Genomic DNA, 17,364 nt, shown 5'->3' on the forward strand with positions numbered 1-17,364 from the left:
AATGAAATTTCCAGAAAAGGCAAATCCAGAGACAGATAGATTAGCAGTTCCACACCAAAGAAGGGGAAATGACTGCTAACAGGCAGAGTTTCCTTTTGGGGTGATGAAAATATTCTAGAATTAGATAATGGTGACCTGTGTGTATGTACAACCTGTGAGTAAACAGTAAGAACATTAAATTATACACTTCTGTAAACTCTTTAAAAGTTTATTTCTTCCATGAACAAGAGAGAAGGCATCACCAACAGTCCTGATGCTATGATCCACCACCAGCCTCGGCCAGCCGCAGCTCGTGGACACGTGCATACCTGGCATACTCAGGAAGGTCTCGGACTTGAACCGCAAACCTTCCCACGTGAGACTGCCTCGCCAAGTGTCATAGTTTACCACTGCAGAGCTTGTGGCCCCACACTGTACACTAAAATGGTGAATTTTATGGTTTCTGAGTCCCATCTTCAGTATCCAGAAGTTATGTTCCTTTCCCAGGTACGTCGCAATTTCTGGGCATCTACTAAAGCAGCGTCTAAATGCTGACGTCTCCCCCTTCTGCCCAGATCTCATTACAGGTCTGTCTTTGGGTTTCTTTGCGTCCCATCTGCCAGGAAAATGACTAACAAAAGTACTCCCCAGTAAATTGTGCTTGCTGGGAACCAGCAGTTAGCGTAATGGCTATGTCGCTGGACTCACACGTAGTCGACCGCGGTTCATGTCCTGGACCCGGTGGCTTAAAACTCATGCCGGGCGCATGTGCATGCGTGCCCAAGATCCCGAGAGGAGAATGGAGAAGAAGGGACTGCGGTGTGACCATCCCCTCTGGGGGGGGTGATTTCTCGCTTTCTGTCTATCTCTCTCTGTCTGTCTGGCGAGCGCACGTGCCCTATAGCGAAAACCTCTCCAAAAATAAAAAAATAAAAAAATAAAAATAAATAAATTGTGCTTGCTTTTCTCTTTTTTTCTTAATTGTCAGAGGATGCATGCACTTGTCAAAGAGAGAGAGAAAAAAAAAAAAAACTCAAAAAACAGAGAGAGAGAGGGAGGAAGCACCCCCCAGTGGGGCAGTCACCTTGCAGTCCCTTCCTCACTTTTCCATCCTGTCAGGATTCTGGGCACGGACACACAGGTCGGCATGGTTTGCAAGCCCCTGGAACTGGCAGTTGAGCCATGGTTGGCCTGTGGGATCCGACTCCCTTAACCACTAAGCCATGGGACCAGCCCATGTGTTTGCTTTCTGAATGTGTTTTCGTTCATTTATAGATGTTAAATCCATGTTTTTAAGACTTAAGATCATTTCACTCCATCTTATAATACTTCATTGGCCACTTAAAAGCTATGAACTACAAGGTAAGAAAACTTCTCAAACAAAACATTTCAAGAGGAAGGAAGCTTTTCAAAGTTAATTATTAAAATGTGATTCCCGAGCACACACGTGGAGTGACTCCCTATTGTCAGGTAGTAAGATGCAGCCCATACACGCTTTCTATGACAGATGGCCTAGTGTTCTGATCACGGCATCATCTTCCAGCAAGCACTGGAGGAGAAGAAAACATTTACAATCTGTAACATGATTAGAGAGGACTCGACATAGCTGAACCGAAAAACAGCTTTGAATAATTATAATAGACAGACAGGTTTCCCTTATTCCACTTGATTTAAATAGCTAAGATCTGTAAACTTGAACACCAGCACTGGCTGGCTGAAGTCTTACTTCTTTGATTTTCCATACAGATCACCATCCAACACGGTGTGAAAAGGAACATGGCTTCTTCAGCCGAGCTCTGTGTCTGACCGTGTTTTCTGAAGACGCACATGCCCCTCGCTGGCACCAGCTCAAATACTGCGGTAGTCAGAGCCCCGGGCTACAACGGCAGCAGCTTCCCATTCCACGGTGAAGAATGAAATGGTTCCCAAAAACCCAAATATCACCATGACCAGGAGCTGCCAGTGGAGGAGGAGGTAGTTGCTGTAGAAAAATGCCAACGCTGCACAAATAGACTAAGAACAAACAAAACAAAACAAATCACAGAATGCACACAGGACTGAGCAGCTTGGCTTCGCAATCCACACCCCACCCAGCTGTGTGACCGAAGGGTATCTGGGACAAGCATCAGTGGCCACCCCTTCCGTATGCAGGTGTGGCTTCACCACCTGCTGAGAACGCACAGACGCACTCTGGACCTTGCCAACAGTGGGTAATGACCGAGCAAGCCACAGTCTCTGCCATTTAAATAGCATCTTGTAGAAAACAGGAGTAATAGGATACCGTGCACACAGACTGAGAGACAGGGATTCTAAGGAAGGAAGTGTCGGTCACCTGAGCCATCAAGACCAGACTGTAAACTCTCTTACAGATTGGGGGGGGGGGACCACACTGCTCACTGCTTCTTGATTCTACTGACAAATCCTCTTAAAGGCTCCTTCCAAGTTTCATTTAAAAATCAAAACTTAGTAACCAAAGAAAACAAGGTAAAGCACAAAGGAGGACCCTACTTTAAACAGAAGTCTGAGGTTCTTACCTGAACAAACTTAAAGACAGCAAAAGCTGGCGCACTGTCTTCGGAGTAGAGAAAGCCTAAAATACTAAGCAGCTGGGTATTGAAGCAGCTGTCTCCCAGACCCAAGAGAAAACTGCAGAGGAGGGCAACTTCTTTGCTGGAGAGAATAAAAATTAACTTAGTCTGAGTATTACCAATATTTGCTACAGCCACTTGAAACACAAAAGCAACCCACCTGCAAAAGCATTTTACCTTCAACTTTTTAAACACTACAACACAGGGATAAGTACACACTAGAATTTACGAAGTACGAATTCCTGTGCAAATACACACAGCTTCACCTCCTAACGAACACTATGTGGGAAGCAGATACTGGTTTCCGGCTGGACTCATCTTGAGCTCATATATCTGGACACAGACGTCTGTACTTATGAGGAAGTGTGAGTACACTAGAGTAGAACCACCTCGACATGTGCACACTAACTCTGCACAAACCGAAGCAGGCAGACTTTCCCTTGCTCCTCTCTGTCTCTCCTTTAATCTGTCTGACTCATGGATATTTCACTATTCAAAAAGCAGAGGCATAAAATTCAAATCAGATAGTTGTGTCTTTCCAGATGAGGAAAAAGATCTCACACGGGAGAAGGTTAAAACCAACCATTACAAACATAACTTGGGATTCTCTGCGGATTCCTACGTCTGCTCGTTCTGACTCTATCAGCACTTGACAGATGCCCTTATAAAGACAGCAGACTCTGAAGAGGATAGACTGCTCCACTGTGAAGAGCGAGCCGCCCGGTACTGCCCAGCGTCCTCACCGCACCTGGGTTGGATGTAAGCACTGCTGTCGGTTCCCTCCACAGGAGCGATGGGGGCGTCTCCAGGCATGTTGAGAAATATTAAGTAGAAAGCGATAAAGTGCATCAGAATACCTAGCAACACAACTGGATTTCTACCAAAGCGATTATTCTTGCTCAGCAGGCCGAAGAGGCTTCCACCTATAAATCAAAATGGCAGACACATTACTAACGTTGCTGACGGTTACTATCAAGGAGGCAAGGGATGGACATTCTCAAATGTTCCTATCTTCAAAAAACCCAAGGCCTCGGCACTTGTAGGCGACGATGACAACGACCAAACCACCGACTATGACAAAGAATAAGGTATCAAACAAGTTGTACGTCTGTCCATGGCATTCTTACCTTCCTCTCTAGGCGTTTCTATACCCCCAAACCTATCCCCTCTGAGCCACAGCTTATAACAGAAATGTTTTAAAAAGGACACAATTTATAAACCACGGCTATGCTTCTATTGTAACCATAGCCAAAAGAGCTAAGGTGTCATACCAAAAAGCAATCGTCGTAAAGTTACCTCCAGAGGAAGGAAGCAACGACAAAGGCTTACAACGGTTCAACAGCACGATTCGGAACGCCTCGAGAGCAAGAAAACTGAAAGGCAGGAGACTATGGGGCATTGCCTTTAAAGAAATCTACACCTGAAAACCTAAAAATCAAAAGTGAAAGTTAACAGTTAAAAAAAAAATCCACCTAGCAAATGGGCAAACATACGCACACGTATTTTACCAGAGGGATACACAGAGGGCAAACAGGTGCTGAGAAGTTGCTCGACATACGCTACGATCAACGTGTCCCCCCAAACTCGTGTGCTGTACTTCGTTGCTATCGTGATGGTGTTGACAGGGCAAAAACTTAATCTGACTATGGTCTTTTTTTTTTTTAAGGATTTTATTTAACTTTATTATCATTATTTTAATTTGACCAGAGAGGGACAGAGCAAGAGAGAGAGGAAAAGTGAGAAAGCAAGCCGCCAGGTCCGGGACTCAAACTACGGTCAGCCACATGGGTGTCCAGTGCCCTTAACTACCACGCCATCTGCCAGCCCCGCTGCATGGTCTTAAGAGGCAGGGCCTACGAGACCAGCAGTTAGCGTAATGGCTATATTGCTGGATTCCCATGTAGTCGACCACGGGTGGGGTCTCAGGCCTGGTGGCTTAAACTCATGCTGGATGCGTGTGTGTGCATGCCCAAGATCACAAGAGGAGAATGGAGGAGAAGGGATTGCGGTGTGAGAAGGGATTGCGTTGTGGCCATCCCCCCTGGGGGGTGATTGCTCACTTTCTGTCTGTCTCTGTCTTTCTGGCAAGCACATGGGCCCTATAGCAAAAACCTTTCGAAAACCAAAAAAAAAAAAAAGAGGCAGGACCTTTGAAAGACCAGCAAGTAGCATGGTGGTTAAGGTGCTGGACACTCACACATGACTGACCATGGTTCAAGTCCCAGACCTCGTGACTTGCTTTCTCACTTTGTCTGTGTGTGTGTGTGTGTCTGGTAAAAATTAAAAATAAGTGAAAAAAAAAAAAAAGAAATGGGACTTTTGGGAGGTGCTTATGATTAGATAAGGTCATTGGGGTGGTGTCCCCACTCTTGACTCCCAGTGGCTTTGTAAGAGACCAGAGCAGACACACGTTCTTTCCCTCTCACCATGGGATACTCTGCACAATCTCAAGGCTCTGCAGGAAGTCCTCATCAGTAAGAAGACTCACCAGATGCTTGGGCCTCCAAAACAGTGAGCTGCATAAACCTTTATTCTTTGTAAATTACCAGTCCATGGTATTCAGTTATTAGTAAGAGGAAACATTGGCTAAAACAACATTTCCCGGGAACCAGCAGTTAGCGTAATGGCTATGTTGCTGGACTCCCACGTAGTCAACCGCGGTTTGCATCCTGGACCCGGTGGCTTAGAACTCACGCCGGGCGCGTGTCCGTGCGTGCCCAAGATCCCGGGAGGAGAATGGAGGAGAAGGGATTGCGGTGTGACCATCCCCCCTGGTGGGTGATTTTCTCACTTTCTGTCTCTATATCTCTGTCTGGCGAGCGCACGCGCCCTATAGCGAAAACCTCTCCAAAAAAAGAAATTTCCCATTTAGAAGATAAACCTGAAAACTACCATGAACTATTGCTGCAGATCTGTTAGAACTGGCTAAAATAAAAATGGTGGTAACATTGAGTGCTGGTGAGGACTCGGAAACATGGCATCGCTCAGACATTGCTGGCATCGCCCCTCTAGAAGACAGTTTGGCAGCTCTTTTCAAAATGCAAACTGTGGCAGAGTGGAAGCCAAGCCACCCTGAGTTGAAAAGACAGTCTGGGGCTGCCAGGGTGGCCAGGGCTCAGAGACAAGGGTAGTAGAGAGGAGAGCTTCATGGAACGCTGTCAGAGACCTGCAGACACCCTTGGGTCTCCAGCTGAGCACTGAGGAGCACAGAATGTGAACAAATTAGCAGAGGGCAGAGAAAGAACAAGCCAAGAGGACCCGTGGTTTATGCCCTGCCCTGGGCTGGGAACAGAGTCTGGTCCCACCAGCCAGACTGGAAAACCCATCACTCACAGGGCACCGGTCTTCCCTCAGGAGTAGGCAGCAATCAGCCTGGACCGAGCATTGCTTCAGTCCTGCCCAATAAAGCCTCAAAGCAAGACCTGAACGAATCATACTGTTCCTAATGAAATAAACTGCATCTATACACAAAGCTTAAGGATACAGGAATAAGAAACATCCAGGACCTAACAAGGTCAAGTTCACAATGGCTGCCATCCATAATAAAATACCAGTAGGCACGCAAAGAACCAGGAAAACAGGGCCCATAATGAGGAGAAAAATCAACCAAATGTAGAATTTCTTACCATGCAACCTATCGGTTCTTTTCTTAGGTATACTATATGCCCAAGAGAAACAAAAACATACATGCACAGGAACCAGCAAGTGGTGGGGTGGTTAAGGTGCTGGGCTCCCACGTGGCCAGTCATGGTTTGAGTCCTGAACCTGGCAGCCTGCTTTCTCACTCATCCAATCTCTTTCTAGGCTTTCTCTGGTCAAACTGAATAAATTAAAAAAAAAAAAAAAAGCACAAAAACTCACAAATGTTCACAGCAGCAGTACTTAACTCAGAAAGTTAAGTAGAGACATGGAAGGTAAAGAGATCCAGGACTGGCCGGACAGTGGTCTTCCCACAGTGGGAGGTTCCTAGCTCTAGTCCACTGATGTCCCACACCTGCCCATGATTTGGGGCTGGCTGAGGCTGGGAGTGGATCATGGCATCCTGACCCTGCCAGGGATGCTGTGTGTTTCCGTCTTGCTCACTCTCTCCCTCCCTCTCTCTCTGTTGGTCTCACTCGTGAAAGAAAGAAGTGCAAACATATTAAAAAAAAAAAAGTAAAAAGAGTTGGAGACAGAAAAAATACATGAAGATATAATGGGTATTTGTAAGGAGCCCTTTTTCAACCCTATCAGAGTTTTTGCCAGTAAGACATCTCTTGGAAGAAGGGGGTTTGGCTTGAGGATGGGGGATGGATAGGGGCTGAATACCAAGAAAACCAAGCCTTAATTAAAAGGTTGGAATTTTCAGGCCCCTTCCCTCCTCCTCAGGAACAGGAGAGAGACTGGAGATTGAGTCCAATCACCAATGGCAGATGACTTAATTGATCATGCCTACAGAATGAAACCTCCATAAAAAGCCCTCCAGAGTTGGGGGAACTCCCTGGAGAAAGGAGCACGGCCACGAGCTGGAGGGCGGTGCGCCCCAGCTGCACAGGGATGTAAGTGCCTGCCTGGAGCCCTTCCCTCATGCCCTGTGTACCTCCTCCTCATCTAGCTGCTCACAGTGTCCTTTATGGTTCACTGTAACAAATGCAGCATATTTCTGAATTCTGTGCAGTCAATTACTGAACATGAAAGGCGAGACTGAGGGAGTTCCCAACTCTTAGCCCAATCAGTGGCCTGCAGTGAAGGCAGGTGGTGGGACCAAGCTCTTAAACCTGAGTGTGATGGTAAGTCTAGGTGGTTAGTGTCTGGATAGGACTGAATTCTTAGACACCCATTTGGTGCCAAAGAATCAGAGAACCAGAAAGTCAGAGATTCCAAGACATTCTCCCTAAGTAACTTAAGAAAAGTTGGAACAGACTATATATTTAATTACCATTTCAATCTATGAATTATTTGGCAAATATTTTATCATTATCTTAAAACAGTGATAATAAGAAAACAAAGACATACTTATTGGATAAAAATAAGCACAAAAAATGGAAATTCAAGGAGAGCTCAAGTACATTTATTATTGTTATTATTTTTAAGCTTGCTATAGGACATGTGTGCTCACCAGAGACAGAGAGAGGGGGAAAGTGAGAAAGCAAGCCACCAGGTCTAGAACTCTTAACTCTGGTTAGCCATGTGGGAGTCCAGGCTTTAACCAACCACCACACCACCTGCTGGCCCCAGGTTAAAGTATATTTATAAAATTTCTTTTTCTTTTTTTTTTTTTTTTGAGAGAGAGACTTTTGCTATAAGGCACATGCTCTTATTGGAGAGACAGAGATAGAAGGCAAGGACCCCGCCGCCCCCCCGAGAGGAATGGCCATGCTGCAATCCCTTCTCCTCCAGTCTCCTCTCGGGATCTTGGGCACGCATGCACACGCGCCTGGCGTTGAGTTTTAAGCCACCGGGTCTGGGACTTGAACTGCGGCCGACTACATGGGAGTCCAGCGACATAGCCATTACGTCACCCGCTGATAGACACTTAACATTTCTACTATAACAAACTGGTATTTTTAATGCAAATACTAACCTAAAATTTCTCCAATGCCAATGAAAATGCCAGAAAGTCCAATGAGGCTTTTCTCTTCTGTTCCAAATTTATTTATAGCACCAATACAGGTTCCATACACACCAGAGAAGAAAGTCAATTCCAGACCTTAAGAAGAATCAGATTAGTATTTGAGCTACACACATATAAAAGAAACACGTGAAACAAAATTTGTTTAAACTGAAACGTTACTCCCCAAGCAGGACCTAATTCCACGCCACACAGCTTACGGAACAGTGAGCTACACGCCATAGCATGGATGCTGACATCCCCCCAAATCTGTAGGCTGAAACCCTAACCTCCCAAACATGGTGGTATCCGGAGATGAGCCGCTGGGAGGCAGTTAGGTCATCAGAGTGGAGCCCTCACGAGACACCACGGAGCTTGCTTCCTGTCTGCTCTGCGCCATGTGAGGGCACAGCAAGAGGACATCTGCACACCAGGAGAGCGCCCTCCCCAGGACCCCACAGTGCTGGCTCCCTGATCCAGGACTTTCATGCTCCAAAACGAGGAGAAGCAATGTCGGTGGTGTAAGCCAGCTGGCTTACGGCAGCCCAGACTAAAACGCTACAGGTGGCAGTTGTCATGTCCTTCAGACAAAAACACAGAGCTCAAAAAAAGTCACTCTTACGTTCAACTTGACCCTCTGTGCAGGCAGGGATGGGCAGAGGATAAAACTAACATACATTTTTAACAGCGAATGCTAATGTGCTTGTTTCCTGAGGCACAGCTTTCCAGAGGTCAGGAGTATTCCTATGCCTACTGGATTATATTCTTACTGTTCTGGAAAACCATACTATTCACTGCTGCTTAAAGATACAATGTTTTAGATCATTTTTTCTATGAAAAGACAATCCCTAAGAGTCCAAAATTAGGGCAAATCAGTACAAGACTTTGATTCCTTAATGTTATAAAACTTTAACAGTTGGGGCCAGCAGATGCTGTAGCAGTTACGTCACTGGACTCCCACATGGTCAACTACAGTTCAAGTCCTGGATCCAGCAGTGGCTTGAAATTCATGTCAGGCACATGTGTGTGCGTGCCCAAGATCCCATGAGGACAGAGGAGGGATTATGGCATGACTATCCCCTAGGGGGAGATTTCTCATTTTCCCTGTCTCTCTCGAAAGTGAGGGTACACGCCATAAGGCAAAAACCTCTTCAAACAAAACAAGACAAAAAAAAACTTTAACAGTGAATTTTAAAGGTGCATAATGTTTCTTCTGTTTCTTCTTCTTTTTTTCTTTTTTTGAGAGATTTTTACTATAGGGCACGTGCACTCACCAGAAAGAGAGACAGACAGAGAAACAGAAAGTGAGAAATCACCCCCCAGGGGAATGGCCATGCCGCAATCCCTTCTCCTCCACTCTTCTCTTGGGATCTTGGGCGCAAATGCGCCCAGAGTGAGTTTAAGCCACTGGGTCCCGGAGTCCAGTGACATAGTCATTACGCTAACTGTTGGTCCCTTATTCTGTTTCTTCTAAAAAGGAGATTTTTTGGGCCTATGAAGGCAAAGTCATAATTGGCCCATAGCAGCATTTTTTTAAAAAGGAAATGAATTTCTTCATCATCCTTCAGGTCTAAGAGCACTTGGACTGTCAGCACATCACATAATGACCGGGTTCTATTTCACCAGTTACCTTAATCCCTATACTGCTACAGAGATTCACCATGGGTGTTTTCCACAGTTTCTCCTGTGGCCCTAAGATCACTGGCTTTGATGCGCTGTACACCCTGGCTTTCCTGACCTCATGTAGAATCCTCCCACAAGGGCTGGCCCAGGTATTTGCCGTCACCAACAGAACGCAAGAGAAGGGAGGCTGAGCTAGCCCAGGCCCCATAAGATCTGGTAGTTTTTCCTTTTGCTCTACACCTGGAGCATGTAGCTACTGTTTTTTTTTTTTTGGAGAGATTTTCACTGTAGGGCGCGTGCGCTCGCCAGACAGACAGAGAGAGACATAGAGACAGAAAGCGAGAAATCACCCCCCAGGGGGGATGGTCACGCCGCAATCCCTTCTCCTCCATTCTCCTCTCGGGATCTTGGGCACGCATGCACACGCGCCCGGAGTGAGTTTTAAGCCACTGGGTCCAGGACACGAACCGCGGTCGACTACGTGGGAGTCCAGCGACATAGCCATTACGCTAACTGCTGGTTCCCTTAGCTATTGTTTTTTAAGAGAAAGTTTTGCTATGGGGACTAGCAGGTGGTGTTGTGGTTAGGGTGCTAGACATTCCCACATGGCTGACCACGGTTCGAGATTGGGACCTGGTGGCTTGCTTTCTCACTTTCTCTCTCGTCAAGTTAAAATGAATGAATAAATAAAATTAAATAAAAATATATTAAAAAAAAAAAGAGAGAAAGTAGAAAAAAAATATAAAAAAAAAAAAGAGAGAAAGTTTTACTAGAGGGCACACGTACTGGCCAGTGAGACAGGGAGACAGAAAGGACAGAAAGCGAGTAACCCCCCTTGCCCCCCCGGGGGGGGGTGGCCACACCACAATCCCTTCTCTTCCTGGGATTTTAGGCATGCACGCACATGTGCCCGACATGAGTTTTAAGCCACCATACCATGTCCATGATTTGAACCATGGTTGACTACATGAGAGTTCAGCAATTAACCATTATGCCATCCGCTAGTCCTGCACTTAGCAGTACACTAAGAATGGTTGTTCTGTGGTCTCAGGAGAGTTCGTGCAGGGGCTCATGCAAACAGGCAGACCCTGAGACTACATGCAGAGAGTCCCAGCCTCCATCTAATCTTGCCAACGCTCCAGACAATGTGAATGAGACCACCCTGGAAATCTCAGCCCCAGCCACCCTCTGGTAGCACCCACAGGAAACCTCGAGTGATAGCGAAGAACCCAGCTGAGCCTGGTCGGTGCACAGAACTAAGAGAAAGAACAAGGGTACTGTTTTCAGTCTGTCATTATGCAGAACAGAATCCCAAAGCAGTAATCCCATTACCTGTGTAAGCAGTTGTAACACTGAGGAGGAGCATCTCCTTGGTGACACACAATTTCAGAGACTTTTCTGTGAAAAAGAAAAAAAGAGGAGGTACTTAACTAGATCATTAACTTACCAAACAAATGTTCTAAAACATTCTTTTAACCAAAACACCCCTTACCAATAATGGTAACAAGCAATTTGCTGACATATGATTGAGATTCAAATGCTGATAGATAAAATGCTTATTTCAAGTGCTTAAATATATTCTACAGTTGCATTTTTTTTTCCAACACATTTTCAGGTCTTATATCAAAAACAATATAAAGAGGACGAGATAAAAGTAGAATCCAGGGCCAGTGGCAAAGCAACAACATCACATCCTGTAGTGCTGGACCCCATGGCGAGGTCGTAGGTCCGTGTCCCAAGGTCTCCCTGTACACAGCAAGCACACGCGCATGCTGCAACTCGAGCTGCCTGAGGTTGGGAGTGAGCGAGGCATTAAGACCCTGCTGTGTGAATGCCTCCCCGCCCCCTGCCCCTCTCATGGAAGAAATGAATAAATTATAAAAAGTAATCAAATGAGGGGCCAGTAGATGGCATGATGGTTAGGGCACTAGACGCCCAGATGGCAGACCATAGTTCAAGACCCAGACCTGGCAGCATGCTTTCTCTCTTTTCTCTAGCATGTACCTTATAGCAAATTTAAAAACCAAAAAGATGGGACCAGCAGATGGCATAATGGTTACATCACTGGACTCCCACATAGTCAACTGTGGTTCAAGTCTGGGACCGGCGGTTTAAACTCACACTGGGCACATGTATGTGCTTTCCCAAAACTCTAAAAGGAGTATGGAGGAGAAGGGACTGCAGTGTGGCCACCCCCTCTAGGGAGTGATTTCTTGCTTTCTGTCTCTCCAGCAAGCGCATATGCTCTATAGCAAAAATTTCTCTCTCTAAAGAAAAGAAAGTAAATAAAATTAAATTATTCTTTAAAAAATAAAAGTAATAGGGGGTCAGCAGATGATATGATGGTTATATTGCTGGACTCCCACGTAGTCGACCATGGTTTGATTCCCAGACCCGGCAACTTGAAACTTGCACCAGGCATGTGTGTGCGCATGCCCAAGATCCTGAGAAGAGCATGGAGACGGGACTGTGGCGTGGCAATCCCCCGGCTGGTGATTTCTTGCTTTCTGTCTGTCTTTGTCTTTCCAGTGAACACACCTACCCTATAGCAAAAATCTCTCTAAAAAAAAAATCATCATCATCATCATCAAACAAAACAACAAAATACTCCCACAGACACGATTTAAGGCTAGAGTATTCAGGGAGTTAACAACTGGCAAAGGGTAACTTCCCTGAGGAGCTCCAGGTTGAGCATCTCTAATCTGAAATCTGAAATGCTCCAAAATCAGAAACGTTTTAAGCACTGACATGACACCAATGTAAAAATTCCATGTTTGACCTCAAGTGACAGACCATAGTCAAAAATGCTGTAATAGGGTCTGGCAGGTGGTGTGGTGGATAAGGGTGCTGGACTCCAACATGGCTGGCTGTCGTCTGAGTCCCGGACCTGGCAGCTTGCTTTCTCTCTCTCTATCCCTCTCTGGTCAAATTAAAATCAAATAAATGAATAAAGTTAAATAAAATAATTCTTCAAAAAAATAAAAATAAGGGAACCAGCAGTTAGTGTAACGGCTATGTCGCTGGACTCTCATGTAGTCGACTACGGTTCACGTCCCGGACCCGGTGGCTTAAAACTCACGTCAGGCGTGTGTGCGTGTGTGCCCAAGATCCCAAGAGGAGAGTGGAGGAGAAGGGATTGTGGCATGGCCATCCCCCCTGGGGGGTGATTTCTCGCTTTCTGTCTCTATGTCTCTCTCTGTCTGGCGAGCACACGCGCCCTATAGCAAAAACCTCTCCAAAAAAAGAAAAAAAATAAAAATAAAAATAAAAATAAATTTTAAAATGCAGTAATAAAAAATATTGTATAAAATAAAATACCTTCAGGCTATGAATGTTAAGCTATATGTGAAACGTAAATAAAATCTGTGTTTAGGGACCAGCAGTTAGCATAATGGCTATGTCACTGGACTCCCACATAGTCAACCGCGGTTCAAGTCCCAGACCCAGTGGCTTAAACTCACGCCAGGCACGTGTGTGTGCGTGCCCAAGATCCCTAGAGGAGAATGGAGGAGAAGAGACTGTGGCGTGGCCATCCCGCCTGGGGGGTGATTTCTTGCTTTCTATCTCTCTGTCTGTCTGGCGGGCGCACAGGCCCTATAGCATAAACCTCTAAAAAAAAAAAAAAAAAAAGCCCCGCGGGGCATGCATGCATGCCCAAAATCCTGAGAGGAGAATGGAGAAGGGACTGTGGCATGGCCATTCCCCCTAGGGACCTAGGGGTTGATTTCTTGATTTCTGTCTCTTGGATTCTGCTGGCAGGAATATAAAATGGTGTAAGAATCTGGAGGTCTTAGGACCACGCCGGGCATGCATGCATGAGTGCCCAAGATCCCAAGAAAATGGAGAAGGGATTATGGTGTGACAATCCCCCCTGGGGGGTGATTTCTTGATTTCTGTCTCTCTCTCTCCCTGTCTTTATGGTGAGTGCACACGCCCTATAGCAAAAACCTTTAAAAAAAAAAAAAAGAATCTGGCGGTCTTCAAAAAGTTGAGATACTATATAACCCAGTATATATCACTCTGTGTATACAAGGAGACCTCAAAAAGCTTGCAGAAAAATGGAATTAAAGGCACCAGTAGATGGTGTAATGGTTATGTAGCTGGACTCCCAAGTAGTCAACCGTGGTTCAAGTCCTAGACCTGGCAACTTAAAACTCATGCCGGGGGACTAGCAGGTGGCATGGCTGTTGAAGCACTGGACTCCTACATGGCTGAACACAGTTTGAGTCCTTGACCTGGTGACATGCTTTCTCACTTTCCTCTGTCTCTCTCTGGTCAAATTAATAATAATAACAACAACAGATGGAATTTAAAAAATAATTCTTGAAAAAAAAAAAATCACACGAGGTATATGTATGTGTATGCCCAAAATTTCGAGAAAAGAATGTAAGAGAAGGGATTACAATGTGGCCATCCCCCTGGGAGTGACTTCTCACTTTCCATCTTTTCAGTCTCCATCAAGTGCACATGCCCTACAGCAAAATAAAACAAAAATAACCTTGCATACCATTATTCATAATACCTAAACTCATAGTCAAATTTTGTAACATTCTATAATATAGATAAGCCTTGAAACATTGCTAAAAAAAAAAAAAGTCGTGAAAGCTCACACATTAGATGGATGATTTGGTTGATATGAAATGTCCAAATAAGTACAACACAACCAAAAAGCCTGGGGGTCAGGAGCAGGTTCCAGGAGGTAGGGGCGGGGGTGGGAAGTGACTGCTAATGAGTATGGGATTCTTCCTGGAGTGGGGAACCGTTCACTAGGTAGTTACATCTTGGCCACAATTCTTGTCCTTTCTCAGGCCCAGTGGACTGTGATGGGCTCGGGCTTGCTGAAAGGACGTGGCACCATGGGCTGCTCCCTGTTGGAAGTAATTGCCTCGACCAGACCCTCTGCTGGGGAGACAGAGAAGCTGAGGCGGCCAGAAGCAGAAGCCAGTGTGACTCACTGGAGTCTGAGGCCTCAGGTACTGGGTCCTGAAGGAACCATCGCCACCCTCTATAACAGCTGCTGGCTCTGCCTGTCAGGCAGCTACGACTCAAATTCCAGCTCAGTCACCTACGAGCTGGCTGACTTGATGTAAATTATTTAATTTCTCAAGCCTGCTTTCTCGTCTGTATAATTTATCTCCCACAAAATGATACGTGTGTGTTAAAGGATACTCAGAATCTTAAGAGTTAAGTAAGATAAAACACACGAGGGGAAGCAGAGTCCTGGGCCAGGAAGGGTTCTCTGCACAGGAGAGCAATTTGGTGACTGGTTCTGCTCTGCTCTGAGGAGAGACAGAGTGACAACAACCTGCTCTTACACTCCGGGGGTCCCCAGCAGACTCCAGCTCCGCTCTGCAGCCTCCTCCCACTCCCTTCACAGCCGCTCAGCTGGGTGGCCCGTGTCACCGTCCATCCCTCATGCCCCCATGTCATGAGATATTTTCAGAGCAGCATACCTGGGAAAACGAACACACTGGGGTATCGTCAATCCAAAGTTACCAGGGAAAAGGGGAAAGGCAAATGCTGGAGTTGTTCCTGAACAGTTCTTGCATTTCAGTTACAGAAAATACTTACTAAACGCATCTACTGCCTTTGTCATATTGTTCTGGGCAGACCTGAGAAAATAAAATTTTTTAAAGTTTTTTTCTCTTTAAAATTAAAAAGAGGACAAAAGCACCATGACGTTTTCATTTCAGTTGGTAAGCTCTACTCTCTACAAGGTCTGGCAAGTACTTCCCATGGCCCTCGGTGCTCTGCGCACCAAGGCACCCTTACTTCAGTACACATGTTTACGGGCCACCCGGAGCCTCTCGATTCGTACTCGCGGAAGGCCACTCCCCTGCGTTAAATCAGTGCACGCATCCACTCTCATGCATGTCTCTTTCACAAACAAAACTTCAGGCAGGGCAGATAGACCTCTGGCCTGCTATATCAAACTGTGAAAAGTACCCTGTGAGGGGGCCAGCAGGTAGTGTGGTAGTTAAGGCACTGGACTGCCACATGGCCAACTGGGGTTCAAGCTCCAGACCTGGCAGCTTGTGTGCTCACTTTCTTTGTCTCTCTCTGGTGAGTGCATGTGCTTTATAAGCAAATTTCTAAAAGTAGTAATAATTAACAAAATTAAATGATTCTTAAAGAAAAAAAAAAAAAACTCTATGCATACTGGATATCCACCAAATGCATTACGTAAAAAGTGAGTTCTTCAGGATTAAACCTCTCCTAAAGCATTAAAGCCCTGTCAGTGACGTGGTTGAGATAAAGAACAGTACATTGGTTAAAAATATAGGCTCAGGTGACAGTCCTGGCTTTGCCACGTATTAGTCATGTGATTTCAGACAAGTTACTTCAATTCTCTAAGTTCACTTCCTCATTTGTAAAACAGGGACACTACCACTTGCCTGCAGAAATTAAATCAGACAATGTAACATAAATGTAATTGTTAATTACAGTGAGAAAGTTTTACACTACGTCATTTCTTACCCTACCAGTCAAGTGACTTCTCCTATATCATTAAAAGATGGTATTTATATAAAACAAAAATAAAAATAAAAGAAAGGAGAGAGAGAAAGCCAGCCCCATGACCCGGATCTCACATGACTGAGGGTGCTGTTCAAATACCAGACCTGGAGGCTTGGCAGGTATGAGTGCACAGGCATGCCCAAACATCCTGAAAGGAGGGAGAGACGGGAGGAAGCACTGTAGTGTGACTATTCCCCAAGAGGGGTGCCCTCTCTTTCCCCCTCTTTCTCTCTCTCTAATGCCTCTAGCAAAAAAGAAAAAAAAGAGAGAGAGAGAGAAAAGAAATTAAAAACCTAGAGATGAGTTGACTGAAGAAAATAAAAATAAGGTACAGTAAGTGGCATGGATGTTAAGGTGGCTGGATCCCACATGGTCAAATGTCAGTTCAAGTCCCAGACCCAGCAGCTTGAAAAATACACGTGTGTGTGGTGTGTGCATGCCTGAAATCTCGAGTGGAGAATAGAGAGGAGATTGTGGATGGCTACCCCCTCTGCAGGGGTGGTGGTGGTGGAGATTCTCACTTTCCCCCGCTCTATCTCTTTCTCTGTCAGGCACACAACCTATAGAGAACAAGCAAACAAAAAGAAGCTATTGGAGTTAGCCCAGTGGCCTTGTGGTTAAGGAAGCGGGATCCCGTATGGTCAACCACACGGTTTGAATCCTGACTCTGACATTTTGAAAAACACACCAAGTTGGGGCCAACTGGGGCCACGGTGGTTAAGGGCACTGAATTCCCACATGGCCAACTACAGTTCTAGTCCTGGACCTGACAGCCTGCTTTCTCACTTCCCCACTCTCTCCCTCTCTGGTCAAATTAAAATAAATAAATAAATAAAGTTAAATGGAATAATTCTTTTAAAAAAAGAAGACAGACAGACAGACAGACAGACATACCAAGTGTGTGCCCACGTGTCCCCCATATCCTAACAGGATGGGGAAATAAGGGCTGTGGCATGACCGCGCCCTACTGCTGGGAGGCTTTCTCCTCTTCCTCTCTCTCTCTAAGCACACATGCCCTCTGGCCAAAAAAAAAAGCAAGAAAGGAAAAAAAAAAAAAGAAAAGAAATA

General features: G+C 45.5%; 1 protein-coding gene across 3 annotated transcripts in view; it reads right to left on the reverse strand.

Moving 5' to 3' along the window:
• Positions 1 to 1,108: 1,108 nt before the first annotated feature.
• The window catches only part of MFSD11 (major facilitator superfamily domain containing 11), a 28,382-nt gene continuing 12,126 nt past the window's right edge, over positions 1,109 to 17,364 (reverse strand). For 2 of the 3 annotated variants that reach the window (XM_027770765.1, XM_006145728.3), the window contains 6 exons: positions 15,352 to 15,392; positions 11,113 to 11,178; positions 8,131 to 8,256; positions 3,316 to 3,490; positions 2,514 to 2,649; positions 1,109 to 1,992 (listed from right to left, as the gene is read on the reverse strand). In XM_027770765.1, coding sequence (XP_027626566.1) covers positions 1,828 to 1,992; positions 2,514 to 2,649; positions 3,316 to 3,490; positions 8,131 to 8,256; positions 11,113 to 11,178; positions 15,352 to 15,392 — 709 coding nt within the window. In that variant the 3' untranslated portion in view covers positions 1,109 to 1,827. The remainder of the gene's footprint in view (positions 1,993 to 2,513; positions 2,650 to 3,315; positions 3,491 to 8,130; positions 8,257 to 11,112; positions 11,179 to 15,351; positions 15,393 to 17,364) is intronic. The other variant, XM_006145729.3, reaches the window with a different exon arrangement.

The sequence above is a fragment of the Tupaia chinensis genome, unplaced genomic scaffold (genome assembly GCF_000334495.1).
Source record: "Tupaia chinensis unplaced genomic scaffold, TupChi_1.0 Scaffold000159_1, whole genome shotgun sequence".
Classification (NCBI taxonomy): Eukaryota; Metazoa; Chordata; class Mammalia; order Scandentia; family Tupaiidae; genus Tupaia; species Tupaia belangeri.